This window comes from Watersipora subatra, chromosome 5 (assembly GCF_963576615.1).
Source record: "Watersipora subatra chromosome 5, tzWatSuba1.1, whole genome shotgun sequence".
Lineage (NCBI taxonomy): Eukaryota > Metazoa > Bryozoa > Gymnolaemata > Cheilostomatida > Watersiporidae > Watersipora > Watersipora subatra.
The window spans coordinates 35,249,381-35,274,678 of record NC_088712.1 but is presented as its reverse complement, the minus strand read 5'-3'; the positions used below and the strand labels follow the sequence as shown (position 1 = coordinate 35,274,678).

At 36.9% G+C, this 25,298-nt stretch overlaps 1 protein-coding gene across 1 annotated transcript in view; it reads right to left on the bottom strand.

Moving 5' to 3' along the window:
* The window catches only part of LOC137396823 (uncharacterized), a 34,689-nt gene extending 9,756 nt beyond the window's left edge, over window positions 1-24,933 (bottom strand). Inside the window, exons 1-2 of the mRNA XM_068083135.1 lie at window positions 24,787-24,933; window positions 7,215-7,334 (exon numbers count right to left, since the gene is read on the bottom strand). Coding sequence (XP_067939236.1) covers window positions 7,215-7,319 — 105 coding nt within the window. The 5' untranslated portion in view covers window positions 7,320-7,334; window positions 24,787-24,933. The remainder of the gene's footprint in view (window positions 1-7,214; window positions 7,335-24,786) is intronic.
* Between the last annotated feature and the right edge of the window lie 365 nt (window positions 24,934-25,298).

The following is a 25,298-nucleotide window of genomic DNA, read 5'->3' as shown; positions in this document are numbered from 1 at the left end:
AATCATCTCCACTAGACCGCAATGAGCCAGTCCTGGAACCTTCACTTTGCTATGAAGAGCCAACAGCCGCCAAGCAATCTGAAGAGATCATTCTCGACCCTCTACATAAGCGTACCTCATACCTTGGAATAAGGAATTAAATTTTTCAAACATTTCGTGAGGCCAAGTATTTACTTCTGTACAAGCTTAGACAAGAGCATATAGAAACACTGTCCTCAAAGATTCGGGCCAAGGGAGGTTTCAACAATAATCCAGATATCCGTAGCTTCAAATCTGTACTGAGAGCTCGACTAGTGAAAACAGACATCACACCAAGCACAAGTGCTAACTGTCATGATTGTGATAGCTCAGATGGCTCCTGCTCCCTACTTCTCTCATCTAAACAAAGAAAAATTATTGTAGAAAGTGACGATGACTTCCATGATTATTTGGAATCAAGCGAACGGCTGGAAATCGATCTGTCAAAATCTGTCTCGGACGTAGTGGAGTACATCGGTAGGTAAATACAACCAATTCCTCCAAATTTTCTACAAAACAAGAGATCTGGCACACATTGTAGCCTTGCTGCATGGGCTAAACAGCATGACTGCCCATATTGTGGTACATGATTTAGGTATGTACATGTATTTTGGTATTAGCTACTTTCACTTATTGTTAGTGTATAGAACAGATATACAGGTAGCAGAGTGGCTTGAAATAATACTGCAGCGGATCAGTGAGATGTAGGTAAATTTATTTTACGGTTGATACATATACTTTTTATAATAATATTAACATCTGATATATATTTAGCAGGTTATGTGGTACGGAGCTTAAAACTCAACTGCAATGACTGCACCAGCTTTATAGCCTCCTGTCCAGGTTTACGCACCAGGGATGATGTGACACTAATCAGTGTAAAAGATAGAGGTGGTCTGTTTACACCTCATCCTGTCATCACAAAGATATGTCTAGGCTCAGAATTATACTGCAGTGTGTCGACTTCCTTGTAAGTCGACACACTGCCGTATAATCTATTCTGAAAGGAATATTCAAGGAATCTATTCAAGGAATCACTGCAGACATACACAAGCTGGTGGTCACTAAGACTCTTTTGTTGGTTTTACAAAGCAATTTGCATCAGGAAGTTCCATGCTCAAGTCATAGCGCAGCCAGCGTTAGTTAAAACTATCACATCCAGATATGTCAGAATTAGAATTCACCATGAGGCTACAAAGGTAGCAGCTAACAAAAATAATCTTAGATCAAAGCTCAGCCGACTGGTCGTCTTTAGTCATGTGTAGCCTGTCACAATAATTATGTCTAGAAAAGTGTACCATTTGTCGTTTGTTTTCTACGATTTTTCTGATGCTGTTTGCATAGCACCTAAGACTCAACATTTATGTTCATGGCAGACTGCGATCAGTGTACCATTTACTAGTGTGTATGTATTTGAAATCAGTTTGTACACTTAGCTATGTGACATGTTAGCCCATAGCATAGGGCAACATTGATAATTTTGCAATATTTTTTGAATAGATATATACACTTTTACTGGCATTTTACATATGAAATATTCAACTTTACGTTTACAAATTTGCAGGGTAGGAAAAGCATAGTGTATAAGCTTTGCATCTAAAATTTTAAACCAATATCTTGTGTAGTTTAGTAGTTATGTCAAATTACATGTAGCAACAAAGCTGTCTCAGCCATTCTTTCAATGTAAACAATGATGACTCGCTTGCCTGACCAGCTGCAAGTGAACAAAGCGTTGACGTTGCGTCGCGAGGAATGTGGCTATTTATGGAGGACACTGTGGCTTCGCATTGCCCAGTCTAGTATAGTTAATAGGTCTATGGACATGATCAAACTACCATAAATGCAGTGGCTCAAAATTATTAACCCTTTCGCGGGCAGAGCGACGTTTTTGTCGCTTCGCAATACGGCTACTAATGGGCAGTGTGACGTTTTTGTCGTTTCGGTAACGTATTTTATTATTGCAGTTTCTGGTTAGCTAAATGTCGTTTTTTTGTTTACTTTTTTTACCAATAGCAAGCTACGATATAGTAGCTTCGGTAAGCCTTAAAAATTGACTTTAAATTTGAAAAAAAAACGATCGTTTTTAGCAGTGATGAATAAATAAACTTTCGAAAAAATTTAGAAAACTGTTCTAAATAATTTATCAACTTTTATTCTTCTTGGTTCGGTTTTAGCTTTTATTTACCGAATTTTTCGAGAGCTGAAAATTAGTTTACCGTCATGGCGACTTCTAAAAGAAACTCCCGAGATTATTCTAATAAAGCAAGTACTAGTACCGAAATTACTAAGAGATTCAGAGCTGACAGTGAATTTTTAGATTTAGTAGCAAGAGATGACAGTGAATCAGGTTTGGATTCTGATTGGAATGACTTTACATCTGGAAGTGACAGTGATGAAAAGGCTGACAGCAGTAATGATGAGATGGGTGGGTGATGCCAGTGCCTGGAAGAATATAACCAACATGAACAGAAATAAATCTCCTACAATTCAGCAGTTTATAGCCGTGACAGGCCCAGTATTTACTCCAGTAGATGCTCAGCCAGTAGTTTTTTGAAAAGTTTTTTGAGCCTGTCGATCCAGGAGGTACATCTTTGTTGGAGCTCTTTGTTACAGATACTAACAAGTACCACAAGTGCTACTTGAAAAGGAGAAATGTAAAGGAGAATGTCATTGTAAAGGAGAATGCTTTCGAAAATATCATTCGTAAATAGACAATTATTATGAAAAGCATATATTTTATGTTATACATTTTTATTCGTTTATAATATATGTATATATGCCTATGGACATATAGGCCTACATGTATACATATGCACCTTTAAACATAGATATATGCACATAATAACACACAGAAAAGTGTATGAACCTCTTGAAAAGAAATTGATTTTTCTGAAAATTAATTAGCCCATGGGGGTCTGATTGAGCTTTGAAAATTCGCCCGCAAAAGGGTTAAGGATGTGGGGCCATCATTGTGGATGCCATGGCGCTTATTTAAGTTCTGCCTACCAGTGTTATTCCTTCAACATTCTGACAACTTGCTGATACCATTATTGATATGCTTATTGATCACACTAAGAAGTACAAGGCTGCTCGTGTAGATTTTGCGGTCAATAATAATCACAAGAAGAGAATGAAGGGGAATGAACGAAACAAAAGGTGATAAGAGTCTACAAAGCAATCTTCATACTAGTAACAAAGCTGTGAAGATACCAAACTGAAAAGCCTCTCAAAAGCCTAAAGTCTGGATGCAACAAAAAAACAATGTTGGCATTCATTGTTTCACACTGGAAGACTACCCTGACACTCTACAATACAATGTTCAACAAGATCGTGCTACCACCACTATTATCAATAGAGGTACCTATTTTAGCTTGTGATAGCGAGGAGGCAGCATGTCATGACATCATGTCATGCTGCTGATGACTATAATTCACAAGTGGCGATTGAATCTTTTGACATAGACGTTGCTATCATGGCACTTGCCCATGGTAAGAATATTAATTGCTGACTCTATTTAAAGCCTGGTTACCATATACGCCGCAAAGCACCGGCGACAGCACCGCAGGCTATTGCGGTAAAATGGGAACCTACACGCCGCGGATCGCAGTGCACCGCCGGTGGATGCCGGCGGTCAACGCAAGAGTTTGCGCATGTTCAAATTTCGCAAACGGCTGCAGGCAAAACATTCCCGAAATGCACTGTACGGGTAAAGGTCACCATTATAGGAAAGGCATGGCGAGTGAAAATTTTATTTGATTACGCAATTATGTTTACGATATTATTAACGATGTGGCTTTATGTGAACATATCCCGCAGAGCATAGCGTCGCAAGCGTTTTACTGCGCATGTTACCGCCGGAGTCTAGCAATCGATATGGGAACCAGGCTTTACTTATTGGACAGAGGAACTAGATGTGGCTATTAGACGTCAGTTCAAAGGCTACTAAGCTCCCAGATAATCTATCAATGTTAAAGTCTCATAGGTTTGCACGCTTTCTCCAGCTGTGATGCAGTTTCATCCTTCGCAGGCAAAGGGAAGAAGAGTCATAGGAAATTCATCATAGCAGACATTGACTTTCAGCAGGCAATTAAAAGACTGGAAAATCCTTTAGGTTTTAGGAAAACTTTATTCTCTCTGTAAGACTTACACACATAGACTCTATGGTCAGAAAGAACGCATCCAGAAAAATGCTCAGACATTTGGCATTCAGCTGGTATAATTGCAGCAATAGATATCAACTGGTAGAGACATATAGGCCTATCAGCTTCCTCATGCATATTTATTTAAAGATCAATGACAAGTTAGAGGTAAGTTAGTAAATTTCTTGTATCCGAAAAGGTTAATGTCATTCCCCCCAAAGAAAAGTGCAAAAGATAGGCGACATTCGTTTCGGCCGTGAAAGGGTTAAATTTATCTTCTTCAAATCCTGATAAGGGGTTTGAAAAATACGACTCCACCCTTTATTCTACCGTACCCTTTAATAAAGCGCCACTTTAGGCGAAGGGTTGAAAAATGAAGCACCAAGGCATTCAAATAAAGGTTTTATGGTATATACACATGTATACATATATATATATATATATATATATATATATATATAAAATTGTTTCCTCACCCCGGATACCCCGTATGGGTGGTAAATTCTGCTCTAACTCGGGTCTCCTACCAGAGACCTGGGAGTTTGAGCACTCGTCTCAAGATCTTAGCTGTTCCCAATAGCGCACTTTTCTGCAACTCACCTGAGTTGATTGTTGTTGGTATTTGGGCAAGCCACATTTTATGCGCCGGTGTTATTGCGCCCAGTGCCCCAATCACTACTGGGATTACGGTTGTTCTTACATTCCAGCATTTTTCAATTTCTTCTCCAAGAGGGAGATATTTTTCTACCTTTTCTTTTTCTTTGCTGGCTATATTGTAGTCATTGGGTACTGCTATATCTATTATAGTAGCCCTCTTGTTCTCCTTGTCTACCACCACTATATCTGGTTGGTTTGCTAGGACATGCTTGTCAGTTTGGATGTAGAAGTCCCAGAGGATCTTAGCACGGTCATTTTCATTGACCTTACCAGGAGCTTCCCACCAGTGTTGTGGTTTATTAAGGCCATACTCATCACATAGACTTCTATACACAATATATTTATATATATATACATTATATATATATATTATATATATATATATATGTGTGTGTGTGTGTGTTTATAGTTTACATGAACGATCATAGGATATGTAATGTTAGAAAATAGATAGAAGATGAATTTCGACTTCACCACTGACATCCTAAATTGCTGCAAGATAATTATAAGAAAAAGTTACAAATCTGATGTTTCAATGGAAGGAATCTTATCTATGGCAGAGATAAATTCTAAAACATGATTTTCATCAAGTTTTTCACAGAAGTGGGAATGGCAGCTGCGGCAGCTCTTCAATTTTGAATTGTGCATACCCAAATTAGTCTAAAAAACACAGTAGAGTCACACAGTAGAGACTAAGCCACTGAAAGGGAGTGCACATAGTAGAGACTAAGCCACTGAAAGGGAGTGCACACAGAACTTCATTTCTAAATTTCTTTTCATTTTGTCTGCTCGCCTCACAGCCTACTAGTTCATATTTTAAGATTGCCTAATTCTTTTCAACGAGAGTCAACTGCCGCGTATCTGCACATATAAGCCGACTAGTTTTCTGGAGCTTCTGTTTTTCTACAGTCGGTTTATATGCAAAATAAGCTTATATGCGAGGATATACGGTAGTCATTCAAATTACTACTTGGTGCCAAATTACAGTGCAGTGCAATATATCTTTATATTAGAAGTTGTCGTCTGTACCTAATAAAATGAACTGCAATCTTTTCCATGAGCTTGATACTAATTGGATTTGTCTCCACATTTATTAGTTTGGAGGAGACTACTTCTAAGAGGAGCAATGTCTTGGGTGATGTAAATACGTACTATGTCAATCCAAGAGCATAGAACTGCCCCTGTGTATAATTTGACTTGGTCTTTCAACTATGATAAAAAACATCACTTTCCAAATACTATGCAAATATTATGCGATAGATTAGCAGCTGTGGTTTAATGCTTGGTTTAGTAATTGTGGTACAGTGGTTAGTGCGCTGGCATATAATCAGTATGTCAATGGTTCGAATCACAGAAGGACCGTTGGTAGTGTTAGGAAGGGCATGCAATCACAATTGCTCCTGTGACAAACCTCATGAGCAAATGGTCTCAATATATTCTGTACCGAGATACACTATTTGCGGCGGCCAGTAATTGAGAAAAGCCAAAAGAAGGAGGTTTGATGCTTAGTTTAGCAACTGTGGGCTGACCTTTTTGTAGACATCTGATAGTATCTCTACTCTAACCAGCCTGTTGGAGCTTAGTTGAACAGATTTAACACCTGGAATTTACCTGCTAAACAAACAGCAATTTAAATTTTATAAATTTGCTGTTGTGACTTCTTCAACCTATTTTAATCTAGATGAAGGTATCCCGAAGGATTTTCATTTACTTACAACAAAAAAGAATGTTTTGAAAAACTATAATAAATAAACAATAGTAAAAACAATTTTGAAAAAAACCAGCTTGTATGGCATTTCTTATAATCATTATGTTGCATACTCTGAAAATATCCTTCGTGAAAGCTGTAATATATATATACTACTTTTTGGCAATAATTGTAAAAAAATATTTGAAAAAATTTATTGTTAACACTGTTAAAGAAATAATTGTGGGTTTTTAAGCAGTCAGAAAAATTGGCATGTAGCCATAATTCTTTAGCGCCACTATTGTAAGTCTAAATTAGCTAGATCACAACAAGTAGTACAATACAATCGGATGGTTAGTGAAAGTGGTTACCATGAGTTCACTGAATGAAATTAATACTGGACTGCAAAGAATAAAATAATTGCCAAGAAACTGTTATTGTTAAACACATTACAAAATATTTCTTTTTCATAGCATCATATCATTTCTTTTACGGTTTGTCTACATGTATAATAAAGTAATAGGCCTATATGTAATAGTAATATATATAATAATAATAGTAATATATATAATAAAGAATAATCAAACAAACAACACCAGTTTTAAATTTTGATTTAATTTCATTTTGATTTAATCTCATTTTGATCCTAAACATACCAAGCATTACTGTGAGCTCAACTCTGAAAGAGTCAACATGAGGAGTTAACTACTCACACACTTGGCAATCTTGAGAACTCCTTGCCAACTTGTTGGATATCCAACATTGACTGTTACTGAGGCAGTTGTAGTGGTTCTTGTTTCTTCCGCTGCCTCCATCATTATCTAATATCGTCTCTGCAAAGAAAATGAAACAAACTTTTCAGAGCAAAAGCGAAACTTATAATTGAACTTATCATTGTGATCTCACATACTAGAAAGGCTGATAAAAGCTCACTAGTTAAATTTTGAACAGTGAGGCTCATGTAGAGTGACTTTCACTGCCATTTTTAAAATAACTTATTCTTTGTGTAACTACTTGATGTCAGACTACCGATTGGCTCGGCTAAAACTAATTGATCTGTATGAGCTGGTTGCAGGATAATCTGTATCTTTTTGGCCCACGATTAGAACTTAATAGAACTCAAATAAAATCGCAATATAAATAAAATATAGCGATTACCTCAAAAGAATTTAGCAGTTATTTTGTCGTCACACACTGCTTTAAGTAATTTAGTAATTACTTGATTCACTTTTATTAAGAATTTTATGTATGTCAAGGTCAAAAGGATGGGTATGCAAGATAAAATTTAGAGGTACAGTAGACGCTCCTATAACATAGACCTCCTATAATGTAAATTCCAAATAACGTAAAAAATTATGTGAAGTTTTTGCTTCCTGCTACGTAAAAAATTCCATATAACGTAAATTGTCAGGTCGGGCGAGTCCTTAAAATTGATTTGAATGTTAATCTATCACGCTGCAATTGAGAAGAAAAAACGACTTGCATATAGCGTTATATCGTATATGTATTAAATGTATATATATATATATGTACATACGTTATATGTACATCTTTATATATGTATATTACATGTATGTTACTATATACATCTATTATGCTATTATACATGTATATACATATTCTAGTTAATCGTGATAGATCGTCAGATCGTGATAGATCGTCAGATGTGTCGACAAAACAGAGAATAGGTAGCTGCACGATTGTTTGTAAATACTTGAAAGCAATCGATTCGCGCAGGTGCAGGTCGGGCGAGTTTTCAAAATTGATTCAAATGTTAGTTTATTTCGCCGTACTTGCGGAAGAAAGAACGCCGTGCGATTAGCGTACTATTTATTATATATAACTTTCGCGATATTATAATTTGTTGTAATAGATTGTTAAATGTGTCGACAAAAAGACGAATAGGATAGCTGCGCAATTGTTCGTAAATACAAAGGCGATTGGTGAGCGTAGGTGTTACAGCGTCGGTCTACCAGTCTTATTGTCCCGAGGTGGAGTATCGTCGAAAATTATCTTTATCCTAGCCTTGAACCCTGGATAGTAATAGGCGACGAACAGGTAGAACTGTTTTTATAATAAAAATATTTTTTTGTTTTGCCTTATTGTAGACGTTCAAAATATCTGTTATTAGCTTTACTTTGCAGAATAAATTTTGCCGTTTAGAAAAATAAGCAAATTGTTCTAAATGAACGTCGAAAATGTAAAAAGGAAAAAAGGAGAAAGTTGTTTGAAAGTTTTTTTGTTAGCAAGTTTTTTTTCTTGAGATACGAGTAATCTTTGAGATGCGAGCATACGGGCTGGTTCTCGAAGGCCACTACATTACATGAGCAAGTACGCAAGATGCCGCTTTCGAGAACAGCATCACTCGGTCTTTCTCCTCAAATCAGTTTAAAAAAGTTTTTAAAAAGGTTGGCTAAAAGTTATAGTGAATGCGAGGGAAAAAGCCCATAGCCCTAAACAGATACTAAAAAATTGAAGTAAGTTTAGTAATCTAAATTCAATGAAGTTTAATTCAGAGTTTCTATTATGTAACGTCACAAAGGTTTAGTATACCGAACGCGGTGCTCTCAGGTCTCCCTCAGACCTCCCTCTTCCACAAAGTCTGACTCGAAAGTAAAAACTCCATACAGTAGTGTACATAGTGATGTTACCAGATGTCAGATCATAACCGCTAAATAGGTATTTGTTCATTCCTTAGAGTAGGTACTGAATTACAACAGTTAAAAACACATTTTTCTATTGTAATTTCCTGTTCAGGTAAAAAATTTTATAACAGATTAATTTGTACTTAGATATTTTATACAGAAAACAGTGCCTTGAGATATGAGTAAATTGACATTCGAGCTCAGTCCTAGAACACAATAAACTTGTATGTTGAGGTATGACTGTATTAATTTAGCATCTATGAACTACACTTTAAAGTGAAGAAACTCATGCAGACCCAAAGACTGCAGACCCAAAGACTGCAGACCCAAAGACTGCAAAACCTACAGTATATCTTCTACAAATTTGAGAGGCTCGCAATCTTTATATTCAGAGAACCTCGTGTAGGTACCACAGTGTTTTCTAACAATCGTACTAGCAGCCATAATTGATCGACAATTGTTACGAGCCCATGATTAAAATCTTAATGTTTACTGACCCTGCATATCCTTTTATTAATTATTATTACTATATTATATTATTATTATGCGTATTCATATTCTTTGCAGGAAAAACCTTTTTTAGCAGAGATTAGGTCACACCTTTTGCGACCCAGCTGATGAAATTTGATTAGTTAAAGGTTGACTCGCAACAAAATTCACATTATTTTGTTACAAGTCAACCTTTAAGGGTACTTTTGGATTCTCTATATGTGGAGCTTACACAACGGGGTACGCGTGCACCATCTTTTATAATTCTAATGTGCATGTAATTGCAGTAGCTTAAGCCTTGAGATTATATGTCTTACACTTATGACTTATACTTGAGATTCAGAGATAACTGAGTCAAGTAGCCTTTAGCTTATGAATTTACCACTCTGTTGCCGTCTTTATCACTCTATCGCTCTATCACTTTATTGATTTACCACTTTATTGATTTATCACTCTAATACTTTATCACTCTATACGATGATAACCTAATGTTTCAATCTCTTGATATCTCCTGGTTGCCTTACATCGCGATAGCCTATGTATGTATTAATATAACCTTTCACCAATTTATGGCTTGATCACTCTATGGGATGACTGGTATAAATCACAGGTTACTTTCTGCCTAGATCACTAACTCCTAAACACTTTCTATAATGATCACTCTACGTGAATATCACTCTATGTATTGACTCATTTATGATGATGATGATGATGATGATGATGATGATGATGATGTTCATGTTTTATGAATCATACGAATTTCAGTAGATGTCCTATACTGTAAGTTTTAATTTATAAACCTTGACATTAATTAATAACAAATCTAACTGTTTGCTAAGTGAGGGTCTGATGATATCTCAATAAAAATCTGTGGCCCTAAATCATAATACTCAAAGACTTGCCATGTAGGAAAGACACTTGGTATGTGCTACAAAGGGTTTTATTGCATTCATTCGCAGGTCATTCTCTAATAATAGAGCAAGTACCTTGGCAATTGCCTTGTCCCTGAAGAAGACAACTCTAAGTTTATGGATTTGAGTAGATCTAAAGATAAACTTACACAAAGTTTTTGTATATTTTATCAAAAATTATCGGTATCTTTCTGTTATTTTCAACAGTTTTTGAAATTCGAGGTGATCAAACTGCCAGGATGATTTAAGATTAAAATTGATAAAACTTTATCGCGATTAAAATGCAGAGACCAAGTGAGAAGTGCTTGAAGTGCTTGAAGCAGACCAAGTTCTGCTTCAAGCACTCCTTGAAAATAATTCATTCCTTGTAATCAGTGGGAAGAATAGAAATATTTGCTGATGAGCTTTTCATTGTTAGTCATTACATAGGTGAAAGCAATTAAGCAGAAATTATGATTAGGCGTTGCCATCACGACAGGTCACAGCTAGTAGGCATGCTTTAGCTCTCTCCATATTGCCATGACAATGAGCCAAGCCACTTTGGCTGAGAAAAGAGGAAGTCAATCCTACCATTGTTATGAGCATTCCGGTAAAGTAATAGAAAGATGACATCATTTGTGATGCCACCCATGATAACGTGAAAATCCATATGCGAGAGCATAACCGTTATAACTCAAAGAAAATCTATGCAAAGGCTAATACAGTTTCTTGCTAGCTGTCATTTTCGATCCTTGAAAACATTTGAATTGTCCTTAGACTTTGGGGTCATTTAGAAAACCTGGGTTTAATATGAAGTGACCGTTATGAACAAAACCAATTAAAACTCTACCGCTGCCTATTAATACTTCATATAAATGCATGTAACAAAAAGGTGTGAAGAATGATGCCCTGACATAGCATAATTCTTCATCTAGAGTGTGGCAAAGAAGTGAGATCATTGGTAAATCGTTGCTGTACTCTGTATTTGGAATGATACAGAGATTTTGTGGTTAAATGAATGGTTAAATTTCTTGAATGAAAACTCAGGGCTACTCTGTAGACTGTAGAGTAATCAATCAATGATGGTCTGATCGAAACTCTATTTTTACTTGGACCACATTGCATCACTTTATCTCACGGTAGAAATGAAACTCAACTCAGTGATTTACCAGCTACCAAAGGATCTCAGGCGCTGCATAAACTTGCTATGCCACAGGTTTTCAGCAAGTCTGCATGCTATGAAAACCTGCTTATAAATATGACATAATGAGCATTGCTTGCGTATTTGAGTTTGCTGTCATTGCTAGACTCTGATGATTAAATCAGACAGGAATGAATGGTATTAAAAATAATTCAAGAAAATAAATTGCAAAGAAAATAAAACAAACTTTTTACATTAAAAGCGAAACTTATCTTTTTGATCTCACATACTATAAAAGCACTTATCGATGCCTTGAAGAACTTGCACAAAATTGTAGATTTTATCCCCAAGCATTAGTATTTTTCTATCATTTTGATGTTTAAGCTGATCTGACTGCCAGGATCTTTCAAGATTAAAATCAACAGAACTTGATCATGATGAAGCTTGACCAGATTCAAGCAGAAGCGCCATTATAATGACTATAATTGCACTTCGGCAAGGAGACCTATACAATAGAGGCTATACAAGGAGACCTATACAATAGAGGCTATACAAGGAGACCTATACAATAGAGGCTATACAAGGAGACCTATACAATAGAGGCTATGCAAGGAGACCTATACAATAGAGGCTATACAAGGAGACCTATACAATAGAGGCTATACAAGGAGACCTATACAATAGAGGCTATACAAAGAGACCTATACAATAGAGGTTATGCAAGGAGACCTATACAATAGAGGCTATACAAGGAGACCTATACAATAGAGGCTATACAAGGAGACCTATACAATAGAGGCTATGCATGGATACCTATACAATAGAGGCTATGCAAGGAGACCTATACAATAGAGCCTATACAAGGAGACCTATACAATAGAGGCTATACAAGGAGACCTATACAATAGAGGCTATACAAGGAGACCTATACAATAGAGGCTATGCAAGGAGACCTATACAATAGAGGCTATGCAAGGATACCTATACAATAGAGGCTATGCAAGGAGACCTATACAATAGAGGCTATAACAGTGCAACTTGATCGCAATAGCTGATGTCAATAACGAGAGAAACAGGCAGCCGCAACTAGTGATGTCATATCGACATGTTTTTTTTCGGACGGAGTGTTTTAACCGCGATCAAGTTTTGTTGATTTAAATTTTGAAACATCTTGGCAGTCAGATCGTCTCAAACATAAAAAACACTCATAAACGATAGAAAAATACCAATAGTTTTTGATAAAATCTACTAAAATTTTGTGTAGGTTCAACGTGGACGAAACTGTGGCTAGCCAGCCTCACGACACTTGCAAGTGACCCTCAATCACTATGGAATAGCATTCGGACGTAACTACCTCGCATAGAAAAGACTGACTCTCATGAATGCCCTAACTGAAGTTGGATACGGCTGCTACAGAGCATATTTACACATCGTACATGTTGGGATACTGTTCCACAGAGTCAGCTCAATGTCAGCATATAATCGCAAAACACTTCCTCTATTTCAGAAATGTTCAGATAAAACAAAGTTTCAAAAACGGTGATGGAATCTAACAAGCTTGAAAGAACCTGGGTTTTTATATAAAATTATTGAAATATTAAACAACATTCTCTCCTAGTCCGTGTTCTATCATAGGTAGTACCGTTGGCAATTATTACTAGTAAACAACATACAGATAGAAACATGCAGCCATTCTGTACTACCCATATCAGGTAACTCATCCACTTGTAGTGAGGAATACAACATCACTATGTTTTCATGACTCGCATGATTCACAAACTTGAGCCAATCCGCAAGTTATCCGTATCATGGAAACGGCATAAATCCGCAAGCTAACCAAGTTTTGCGATCCGCAAGACTACTGAATCCATCAGGCTTGCAAATCATGGAAACAAACGGCACATGCGAATCATGCGAATTAGATTATCACGGCTATTCCATTATAAACATTTTCACGCTTCAGTCGTTTATATTTCGATTTCAGCAGTCTCAATGGCCAACGATTGCTGCTAAGCTTAGCGTAACAAGACAGCGTAGCTATTTATAGTCATTAATTAGGCTAATACTTGACCTATGGTGTCAAGCGCTGGCGTTAAATCCGGCATCAGCAGGTGTTCATTGAAACACTCAACGTTCATTGCAAAGTAACTCAACCTGCGAATCATTCGAACCATGCTAGTTATGTGAGTCATGGAAACAGTGCATGTGATATCCTCCTGAAGTTGCTGGACTGAACTCATGGACTCAACAACATGGAACTCAACTCGTTCACAGCTGAAGAGCTTCGATTGAAAATATTATTTTTGATTTGTTTTACAGCCTCTGAATATTGAATCAGCTGTTTCATCTATGCCATATGTTACCATCCCTGTGTATTGGAATGACTTCCTTGTTTACCAAAAACTTCACTCATCTAGAATGATGCTTTGGTGGCTTTCCAATAACCTACTTGGTTAACTCAGAGCAACGATCGGCTTTAAAACTGCTCCAGTATTAGTGTAACAGAAATTTCTTGTAATTCATTATGATGGCTCAGTGGGAGAGCAGTTAGAGTAACTGCATACTGTCACATGCATACGATAAGTTCTAAGGCTAAGGCAACGCATCAACCTTTCCTCATCTATCGCTCAGTATCCTCTCCCGTTAGTCATATGCTTTCTAGACTGATATCCGTACGTAGTCAAGAATTTTAAATTCAATACTTCCATATCCCTCAGAATTTGGAGAAAAGAAAAAGTACCATTCTTCAAGAATAAATAAATATATAATATATATAACATGTATGTACATAATAAAGGAGAAATAATAGAAAGTGAAAAATACTGTACGTACAGTATTTCACAAACCATTTGACAATACGTGCAGTAGAACACTACTCTACGGGCTGCCAAATGATAATAAAATGACCTAACCTATTCAATGATGACTTCGTTAATCGACAAGTTTTCTGGGACAAATTACTGTCATTAACCAAGGACTACCTGTAGAAGATTTTTAGTCCTGGTTGTACACATATGTGTGTGGTGACTAACATGTCAAAAAGGTTTGATTTTGTTAATGCTATGTGATCTATCCATACTACCACTGGGATTGAGTTGGGATTCACATACAGCGGACCCTTGCCATACAAGTTTTATTCGTTCCAGTGTTGGTATCGTACAGCGCAAATGTCATATAGAGGGGTGTAGAAACCCATAGTAATTATTTAATGCAAACACCCCCTAATAAAAATCATCAAAATTTTATATGCGTACTGTATATATTAAATTTAGTAACAAAATAATATGTTAACCTTAGTAACTATAGTAGCCTACAGTAACTTTAGCGTAGTAAACCACAGGTGTCCTTTAGCGAGATATTGCCGAGGCCGGGCGTAGTCTACACACACAAAAAACAACAGAGGTCCACGTAGTTATGAGCAAAAACATAAGTATCTACCCAAATATCTCACCAATCTGATGAGCAGCACACACAAAAACTAAACCAATCGACAGAGCCACCCATCATGTCAAAATATTGCAAGTTTCAAGTCATGTCTTGCACAACTCATCTTATGGTTTCTCAAAACTTGTACCAAAGCCCCTATTAATTTGAGACTGTCCGATTGCTGTTGTAGAAATGGTCGCCGCTAGCCTAAACTAACGTCCTGAGTCAACATCTCACTAACTATCAGGGCATTGCTAAAAAAGGGAACCAAAAAGTTCGGGAGCACTCAGCAATGCCCCGATAGTTACTGAGATGTTGAATTAGGACGTCAGGCTAGGCTAGTGGCGACCATTTCTAAAACAGCAATCGGACAGTTTCATATTAATAGGGACTTTGGTACAAGTTTTGAGAAACCATAAGGTGAGTTGTGCAAGACATGACTTGAAACTTGCAATATTTTGACATGATGGGTGGCTCTGTCGATTGGTTTAGTTTTTGTGTGTGCTGCTCATCGGATTGGTGAGATATTTGGGTAGATACTTGTGTTTTTGCTCATAACTACGTGGACCTTTGTTGTTTTTTGTGTGTGTAGACTACGGCCCGGCCTCGGCAATATCCCGCTAAAGGACACCTGTGTACTAAACACATACTTAAAGCTAAGTTTTAGTATGTATTTTACTAAACTTCATCTTTGTCATCAGCTGAGATTTTAGCATCTATCTGCCTCCGGTTTCATTTTTACCGTAACGATTTAACGCTGAACTGAGTGAGAGCGAGCATTGTCTCTTTGATGCGTTGTGGGAGAAATTTCAGCGAATAGCATACCAGGGCTGATAATCTGAAAGAAACACCCAGCTGGATAGGCCCAGACTTGGATATTGTACCCCCAATCACGTTGTTGGTCAATTTGATTTTGGATATTGTACCCCCAATCACCTGGTTGGTCAATTGGAAATACACCCCCTAAACACTGGGAGTTCCCTGGAGGGCGCCCAGGTTCCGCACCTCGCTAAACATCCATTATGATTCATGCATTAATAAAGCAGAAAAAAGCTACAAACAAAATACCCTATTTTATTTAAATACGTTTTTATTTCGGATTTTTCGTTTGTTTAATATTGTAAAAACGACCTTTTTTTTCTGCAAACAGCTTATTTTTTGTTGCTAACATAGACCAATATATTGTAGTTTACTATTGGAAAAAATTAAACTAAAAAAGGCAATTAGCTAACCATAAATCAATTTATAAAAACCATTGGTGTGGCGACATAATAGTCTGCCCACTAGTGTCAGTATCGCAAAACGACAAATTGTCGCTATGCTTGCAAAAGGGTTAATAAAACTGATTCCAAACATCAACCATCAGATCATCATTTTTATTTACAAAGGAAAACATAATGAATATCAATGAAAGAAATATCATATCATTCATTCTGGGTATATTGCTAAAGGGTTGCTAAGATGATGCAGCGCCGACTCTCTCTTTTCCCTTACGTTCCCGTCAGCAAGCACTCAGATTTTAATGCAATCTGCATTAAAATGAAGACTGGACTTTCAGTGCAACTTCTTGGTATTACTTTGGCTGAATAAAACCTTAATGAGCATGGGCCCTTTTACTGGCTTGGCTGTGGAAACTCCCCCTAAAGGAGCAAATTCACTGACAGTGCCCTATGGTCTGAAAACCCCCCTAAAACATTATTTTGGGCTGAACCTAATGGGTCTTTTATGGGGAGTATCAGCCCTGAGATAGCATATCGGCATCTTCGTTATTTCGATGTATTCAGCACACCGACTGCTAAGTTTGAATTTCGAAAGAAATTTTTGTTGATATCATATGGCAAATAAAAGTTATTTGGCGAGGGCAAAATACATTGTGTTTCACATTATAAGGCAAAGAAATCGTGTAACAGGGTCGTCGTAACCTGAGGGGTGCACTGTATTGGGTACCTTGTTGTTTACATTTGCAATCAAGCCGGCCTAGTGTTGGGCCGGTATTGGGTTATCCGCTCTTACCGATACCGAGGGATTCTCGGTATCCGAGGAAACCAATCATTTTCGGAGACAGCTAGTTATCCGCGGCCGGTTTGATATGATTGGTATTTATCCGTAAAAGCCTATCGGTAAATGGTTATACGGATATCCGGATATGCTTCGTTGACGAACAAGCTAATCTCAGCACGCATTGGCGAACAAATTCAACTAAAATTTGTACGCTTACTGTATCTACTGTTATATTACGTTACATTGATAATGCCACCAGCCTCGAAGGTTTGGGAGTTCTCCACAGATGGGAGGATGTATAAAGACTCTAACGGGACTGGACTCTAATTGGACTGCGTATAATTATGTGATTACATTACCTGATTACAATATGTGATAGTAAGATTTATGTAAACTGTTTCAGTATATTTAACAAAGAGAGCCCCTTGCCATTATCTATCTGTTCTCTATTATACATAACGTTTGTATCAATAACTATATTTTTTAATAGAATAAACAATAAAAAACATCTATCATGAAACTTATGTTTCCATCTTTTTTTTTGTTGCTAAAACAAGGAGTCTCCTTGCCGTAACAATATACTGCTGAATAAAGAATGTTTTTTGCACAGGCTACTTTTTGCACAACGATAAAAGTTGTTCGAGACAGTTATGGTTTAAAGTTTAAACCATTAAACTTTAAACCATTTAAAGACACACACTGATAACCACATACCGAACAATAGTACCGACAATACCTAACTTTCTTAGTTGGCAAAGGATACCGAAGAGGGTGGATACCGAGAATACCGATACCGGAAAAACCGATAAAAAAGTGCAAGGATACCGATCCGGCACTAAATTAGATACCGGCCCAACACTAAGCCGGCCTGTAAGATGTGATGAAGTAGTGAGGTACCCTGTGTGTTTATTGATTATTTGATATATTTATTAATCTATACACTTTATGTGCATAATATCTTGATATTCTAATCACCCTATCGATTAATAACTCTATGTATTCACAGCAATAGGCAAATGAATCTATCTGCATATAGTAAATATGTATCAGCCATACATATACTATATACTGTATAGCCTCATATAGCCTGTATTACTCAGTGTTGAATAATCTTATGACTAGACTAGAGAAAGGCACGCAAAGTTTCTTTGGTAGAACAAGCAGTATGAACGGTCAGAATCTTCCGGAAGCATGGTTACATAGGCACATGTATATATTACAGCTGAACATAATTACTTTTATGTCTGAATGTTTCCGAAATTGATAATTTGCTTTTTTCTATTTTCATTCAGGACCATGAAGAACAGACTTGAATACAAATTATCATTGAACCATACATTGCAGGTATTTCTAGCAAATATCGTGTTCAAAATCTCGGTGTACATGATCGGCCTGTGTAGGCACTCAAGCATTTGCATGGCATAGAAAACTTCAGAAAATGATGTGTTAATCCAAGCCTTTTTGAAGCACTGGGAAGAACCTTTGGCACACATTCCTATCCTAAAAACCCTTGATTGGATAGCCATGGTTTTAGCCTGAAATTCTGCATGGTTTCGAATTCCCTTCAAAGCAAGTGTTATCACTGACGCATCTCACTGTAACTATAGTTTCTATTTGTACAGATTAATTTATTGTAGTACTTGGCAACCGAACCAAAGATTATAAAAAACATATCGCAACAAAGTTTGTATGGAGCAGTCACATCGGTACAAACTGAACTCAGGAAATTGATAGTTATCCCTCAATTTCCTGTCGAATTATTGCTTCAATCAACCATATCTTGTAAAGAAATAATGCAAATATTGCACTCGCTAATAATATGTTATCCAATCAAATGCGAGCTTCGGTCACTCTTGGCCAGACAAAATGATGCATGACTGAAACCAGTAGCTTTGACTGCTTTCTAAACTGATGTCAGACGCCGGAAACTTCCTTTCATCTGCTCTACGGCAACCCTTCACACCTTAGCTGGCACATGCCAGGGTGACAAACTATTTTATCACCGATTACATGTATAATCTAGTTTGTCCTTTAGCTTAGCCAACTCGAGTTAAAATAACGGCAAGCACTAGGTTAGTGCTAGTAACTCAAGTCATAGCAAGCACATCTACGACTGCTAGTAACTCAAGTCATAGCAGTCTTTGGCAGGCTGAGTGACTCTAATTGAATGAACAGTTGGATATAAATCAGCACTCATAACCAGCAGAGTATAGAGGGCAACCCGACCCATAAGACTGGAGCCTCAGCTAATTCTCTTTAATGACTATAACATAACACCACACCTCAATCATTCTACTAGATTGCCAACTATAATACACCCATGTGGACTACTGCTACGTTTTGATCGGAGTTGTCCAACTTGTAGTTCTTTATTATTTTTAAACCATAACTGTCACGAACAACTTTTATCGTATATACTAGGTAAATCAGACACACTGATTCCGATTTTGTACTCAAAATAAAGATTAGTCCACTAACTCTCTGAGTAATGAAGGCTTTTTTACAGCGTTTTAATATCGGTCTCGAAAACAACACGGTCGGCACAACAAGCTCCGCCCATAAATACGTGACGTAACCTAGCTTTTTAGGAAAGAAGTTACGTAGGGATGTTTAGACCGATTTAGAATAATAGAGATGGGTGTTTTAAAATGCATTAATATCTAAATTCAGCCTTAAAAATAATATCGATCTTTTCTGAAAGGTAAATAAGCTATTTAGCATTGCATATTTAAAAAAGCGCGATAACAACGCTAGCTTGTAATAAAACCGCGCTTTTGGAGCTGATTATTCTCGGCGTTCAGCCTATTTAAACATCATGTAACAAGCTACGAGCAATTTTAAATAGTTTATATACCTTTCATAAAAATCTGAAATTATTTTACAGGCTGGATTTAGATAATAATGGGTTTTAAGACACCCATCTCTATTATTCTAAATCGGACTAAACATTCCTAACTTCCGTTCGTGAAAAAGCTAGGTTTCGTCACATATTCATGGGTGGAGCTTGTAATGCCGATTGTGTTGTTTTCGAAACGGATATTGAAACACTTTAAAAAAGCCTAAATTACTTTGAAGGTTAGTGGACCAATCTTTATTTTGGGTACAAAATCGGAATCAACGTGGCTGATTTACCTAAAATATACGATAAAAGTTGTACGTTACAGTTATGGTTTAAGATTTGGTTGTCATATGCATGAGGCAAGCTGTTCTGATCACCGATGCCTAGCTGACCGTACTGTCATACCTTCATTGCTCGAAAGGTATTGATGTTAGGCAATGAGAATGAAAGGCATGAGCTGCTATATGTCGATATAGCCGATAAGACAAACTTTCGATATACTGCTATGCACTTTATAGCAGTATATCGACAGTATTCCCACCCTATATCGGTGATTGTCTGTGATAACATTCATACTACACGTGAACGTCATTCACATTATCACGAACCTATCTGAGTTTACATCAGCGAGTAGTCATCATCCCATTATACAATGTGGCAGCTAAGATGATGAAATACTAGTCCAGCAGCAACTACCCTGAAGGGAAATATAGAGTAAGCAATCTGCGATAGCCAATAGCCATCGCTGAAATGTTGCATGTTGCACAGACTGTCGTGGATGGACGGAGAAATATCAAGAGAGTTTGACAGCTGCAATGTTTCCTGACAAAGCTGTGTTGCCTTTGTGATGCACATAGTCTATGAATAATCTCCGAGGTGACAACCCTGACGTACTGCGACAGAGAGCGTACTATGCATTCACTACTCTGATGCTGTACGTCTTTATCACCCTACTGCCTTATCACTCTAGGACTGTATCACTTTAGTGCTGTATCACTCTATTACTTCCTCACTCTATTGTCTTATTACTCTATGCAATGATAACCTGATGTCTCAATCATTATCTCCTGGTTGCTTCATGACTTGATGGCGTTCTGCCTGTATCAATATAACCTTTCACCACTTTATGGCCTAATCACTCTATGGGAAGGCCGACAAGCCTAAATCGCAGGATACAGTAGGCGCTCCTACGATGTAAATAATCCGTTCTAGGAAAGTTTGCGTCATAAGAACAGTAAAGTACATGCGATCTGCCTTATCCTTTCCAAGATCTTTCCAAACTCATCCCTTTGGCCATACAAAAAGGCTAGACCTGACTTTTTAATTTGAGGGCTGTACCACCACTGCAGTATTATTGGTTTGCATCGACAGCATTTCTCCTTTTTATGATCAATTTTACTGGTTTTCATTTCAAGGTAATTTTAGAATAAGTTGATGATCTTCGACGTTCATATACAACAATTTGTTTATTTTTTTTCTAGACAGCAAAGTCTATTCTGAAAAGTAAAACTAATAACAAATATTTTATGCGACTACAATAAGCAAAACAAAAATGTATTTTTATTATAAAATGAGCCGTGTCCACCTGTTCCTCGTCTATCTGTATTCAGGGTCAAGGTTAGGATAAAAGAGAACTTTCGACGATACTCCAACTTGTTACACTCAGATTGGTAGACCGACTCCGTAACACCTGCCCCAATCAATCGCCCAAGTATTTATAAACAATTGCGCAGCTACCCTATCCTGTGTTTTATCAAAACAACTGATGATCTATTATAACGAGCTAGAATGTCATGAAAGTTGTACGTATAATAGATATAACGTTATATGCACATAGTCTTTTCTCTCACAAGTGTGGCGATATATGCCGAACATTCAAATCAAATTTGAGAACTCACCCCGACTCAACGCATTATGCTATATGGAGCTCTTTACATCGTATTTCGCATTATAGGAGGTATACGTTATAGAAGAGTCTTCTGTACGTTATACCTAGACTAGATGAATGCTTGGCGTTGCCCGGGTAGTAAAGATCTGCTTATAAACAATGAGAGGTAATGAGAGTTGCCTGTCACTTGTTATTAGCCTGGCACATTGCCAATGGATAATTTGAGTAAGCTTACTAATAAGAGCTAACTGCTTGCTCTCATGATGGAGCAGCTACCCTCTCCAGGACGTTTCATCATCACGTTGCGGTCGGTCGTAACGGAGAGCTGTAACGTATTTGCTTTCATATAGCGACATATGTGGCTGAATTAGTAATCACGTATTTGCTCCCATATAGCGTCATATGTGGCTGAATTAGTAATCACGCTCAATGAGCCAACATAGGTGCAAACAAATAGCAAACATAAGCGCTTTATAGACTAGAGTAAACAACACAATAACGTTCAATCTATCTAACCAATTTTAGAATCAGTGATAACACACAGGATCTTTAGGCAAGTTATAGCCAGCGTGCTATAACTCGCATACAGCTAACCGTTATAGAACCCTAACGGCCAGCTTTCCGGCATTGCGTAGGGGGTGTGTCAGTATCTCTAACGGCGGTTTTTCGGCATTCTCATGGCTTTGTGTACAAAAGCTGTTTTTAAGTAACAGCGTAAACCAATCAAATTAATTCTTGTTAGTTTGTTTTTGTTCTTAGTTCTTAGTTTCTTGTTAGTCTAAAAATTTCACGTCTATTTGTAACAGTTTTGAAATATCTTTACCTACTTCCTTTGTTACAATAACAAAATTTATTAAAACGATATCACGAAAAATCGATATGACTCCTTTGTTGGTAGGCCATGAATGATTATGATGCAAATAAAGAATTTTATGATACCAGCTATAATTTTCCAGTATATTTTGACTCATGAAATGATGATGAACAAGTGAAAAATGGATATGATTCTACTGTAAATGTTTTTACGAGTTTTGTAAAATCTTACAAACTTATAGTTTTAGTCCGAATAATAGCGAAGTACTGCTGTTTTCTATTTGATGACATTTGCTGTGGGTTGCCCAACTTTTTTACTAGTATTTTACCAAAAATCATTGTATCATGAGCACGTTTAGATATATTTAATAAAAGTTTAAAAACTTTGGATCATTAGACAGATTGCCCAGGGTTTCTGACAGGCATTGACAAAAATGACCAGGGTTCAAGGGGTTAAACACGCTTTAGTAAACTTCAGCTCCTGCAAAAGCTATTGTCACAATACTTGAGATAACAGGCTAATCAGGTTGCTAGTCCATTGCGAGGCCACGCCATTGGAACAATACCAGCAAACTGAATATTCAAACACACAATAGCAGAGTCGCTATCAATCATAAAGGAGGTATAAAAATACAGAAAAAGTGGAGAATACATGACTGTGAAGTCCTTCCTGTGACCAATCTTAGGACATACTGACTGGATTATTATAGTATATTATTATTATACATAAATAAACCAGACACAACACAGTTTTTAAAAAAAGATTTTCTTCTTAGCTACTTAAAACTTCGGTGTCCTGCAAATGCTTAGCTTAATGTTTAGGAAACCTCAGCAGTTGGTAGAGAACGCAAGTTGTAGACTAGAAATATTTATTAGATATAAAAACTAAACTACCTCAAGTAGGTAATAAAGATCAACTATGGTGGCCGATAGAAAGCAATTCATAAACTTTCCAAAACGCCAAGGCTAGTGCAAATATCAAATCGCCAATGACAGAGATTTTCAGTAAGCTCGTCAAAGTTGGCAATCACTACAATTGGCAAATAGTCAAAACACCTGATGCTCTTTCAGACAACAGCAGGCAGCATGGCTGTATAGTAACCACTGTTAGAACACATACTTAAGCCATTATGTTCATTCTCTACACAACTCCAGATTAATTGCGTGCTCCACTCAGAATGCCGTAATATAGCTCAAAGTTAATTGTAGCTGATTTGAGCACTGAGGATAATACTAAACAGCAGCGATCGTAATTACTGGACCGCCTACATAGTAATTTTCATCTTCTTTGTCATTTTTGGCATAAACCTATTTTCTTACCTCAGGCCATAGGCCTACATACATACATACATATTCAGGCCATAGGCCTACATACATACATATTCGAAAAGCAAGTTTTGTAGACATACTTATGATTCGCTGTAGATGCTGCGTTAGCAGAATATGACGATAGACATACAATGATTACGGCTAATCATTCTTAGATGGCAGGATCGGAGACAATAAGCGACTAACCACCCATGATACAAATCGGATCGACAAAAAAAGTGGATATACCACTAGACTAATAAAAATATAGCCATCGAGCAAAATCATACGGGAAAATATCGATACACATGTACATTGTGAGATCGATATGTACATGTACATTGTAAGATCGATATGTACATGTACATTGTGAGATCGGTTCAGGGAAAATCATTTTACCAGCTTTTAAGAATTCTAGCTTATTGTTATGCAGCAAAGGAAATAGGCTCGCAAATTAAAGGACTGCCAAATGCATTTTACATGCAACATACCATTTTGCGGCTAATAATTTTAATTAAAATTTTAATCGTAATCAGATTTTTGCAGTTTTAGAATAAAATTTCATGCTTATTTTTATTATAACAAAATGGTCGTAGTAAAAAGTATAACATGAGTAAGCTATAGATGCAGCTGAGAGCAGCTGCAATTTTGCAAGACTATCATTTACCTTCAACGAAGAACAAACACTGCAGAGAAAAAACCTTTTGAAATGTTTCACCTTAATGGCTTTATACATTTCAGTGCTTTGAAGGGGGTTTGAAGGATGCTCCGAAGAAGCAATCATGAAACAAGCAGGAGAGGGAGAGTAAACATGTTTTCTACTCTACATATATCAGTGAACTTACCGGCAGTGTTGAAGGAAGATTGGTTATGACTAGTGGGATAATGAGACTCTTTCTTACGCTCGGCTAGCCACTCTCTGTACGATATTCCTAGTAAGTAATTTGGCTAACATCAGCATCGACTTACACAAGCATAAATGCTTCAACACGTTTGTAATAATTCCAGCAGGCGTCTCTACTACTCACAAGTATTTAGTGTGGTCTCAGATGCTACTGTATAATCCCAAGCAGTAGCCTTGAACAAAACGAAATGAAGTAATTTATTTGTAGGTCAATCGCCAATTATGATTAGCTCTTAAATACAGAATAAACTTGATAAATGTTTTAATATAGTATGTAAAGAATACACTGTCCAAACTAGGTAGAGCCAGTTTTTTTTAGAAACAATATACTGTATCTTATTTCTAGTCTACAATTCAAAAGTAACTGAAAATAGAAGTTATACAGTAGTTATTTTGAACGTTGTGCCTGCGAATGGCCATAGGCGCAGCAGTAATATTCATACTTACGGGATA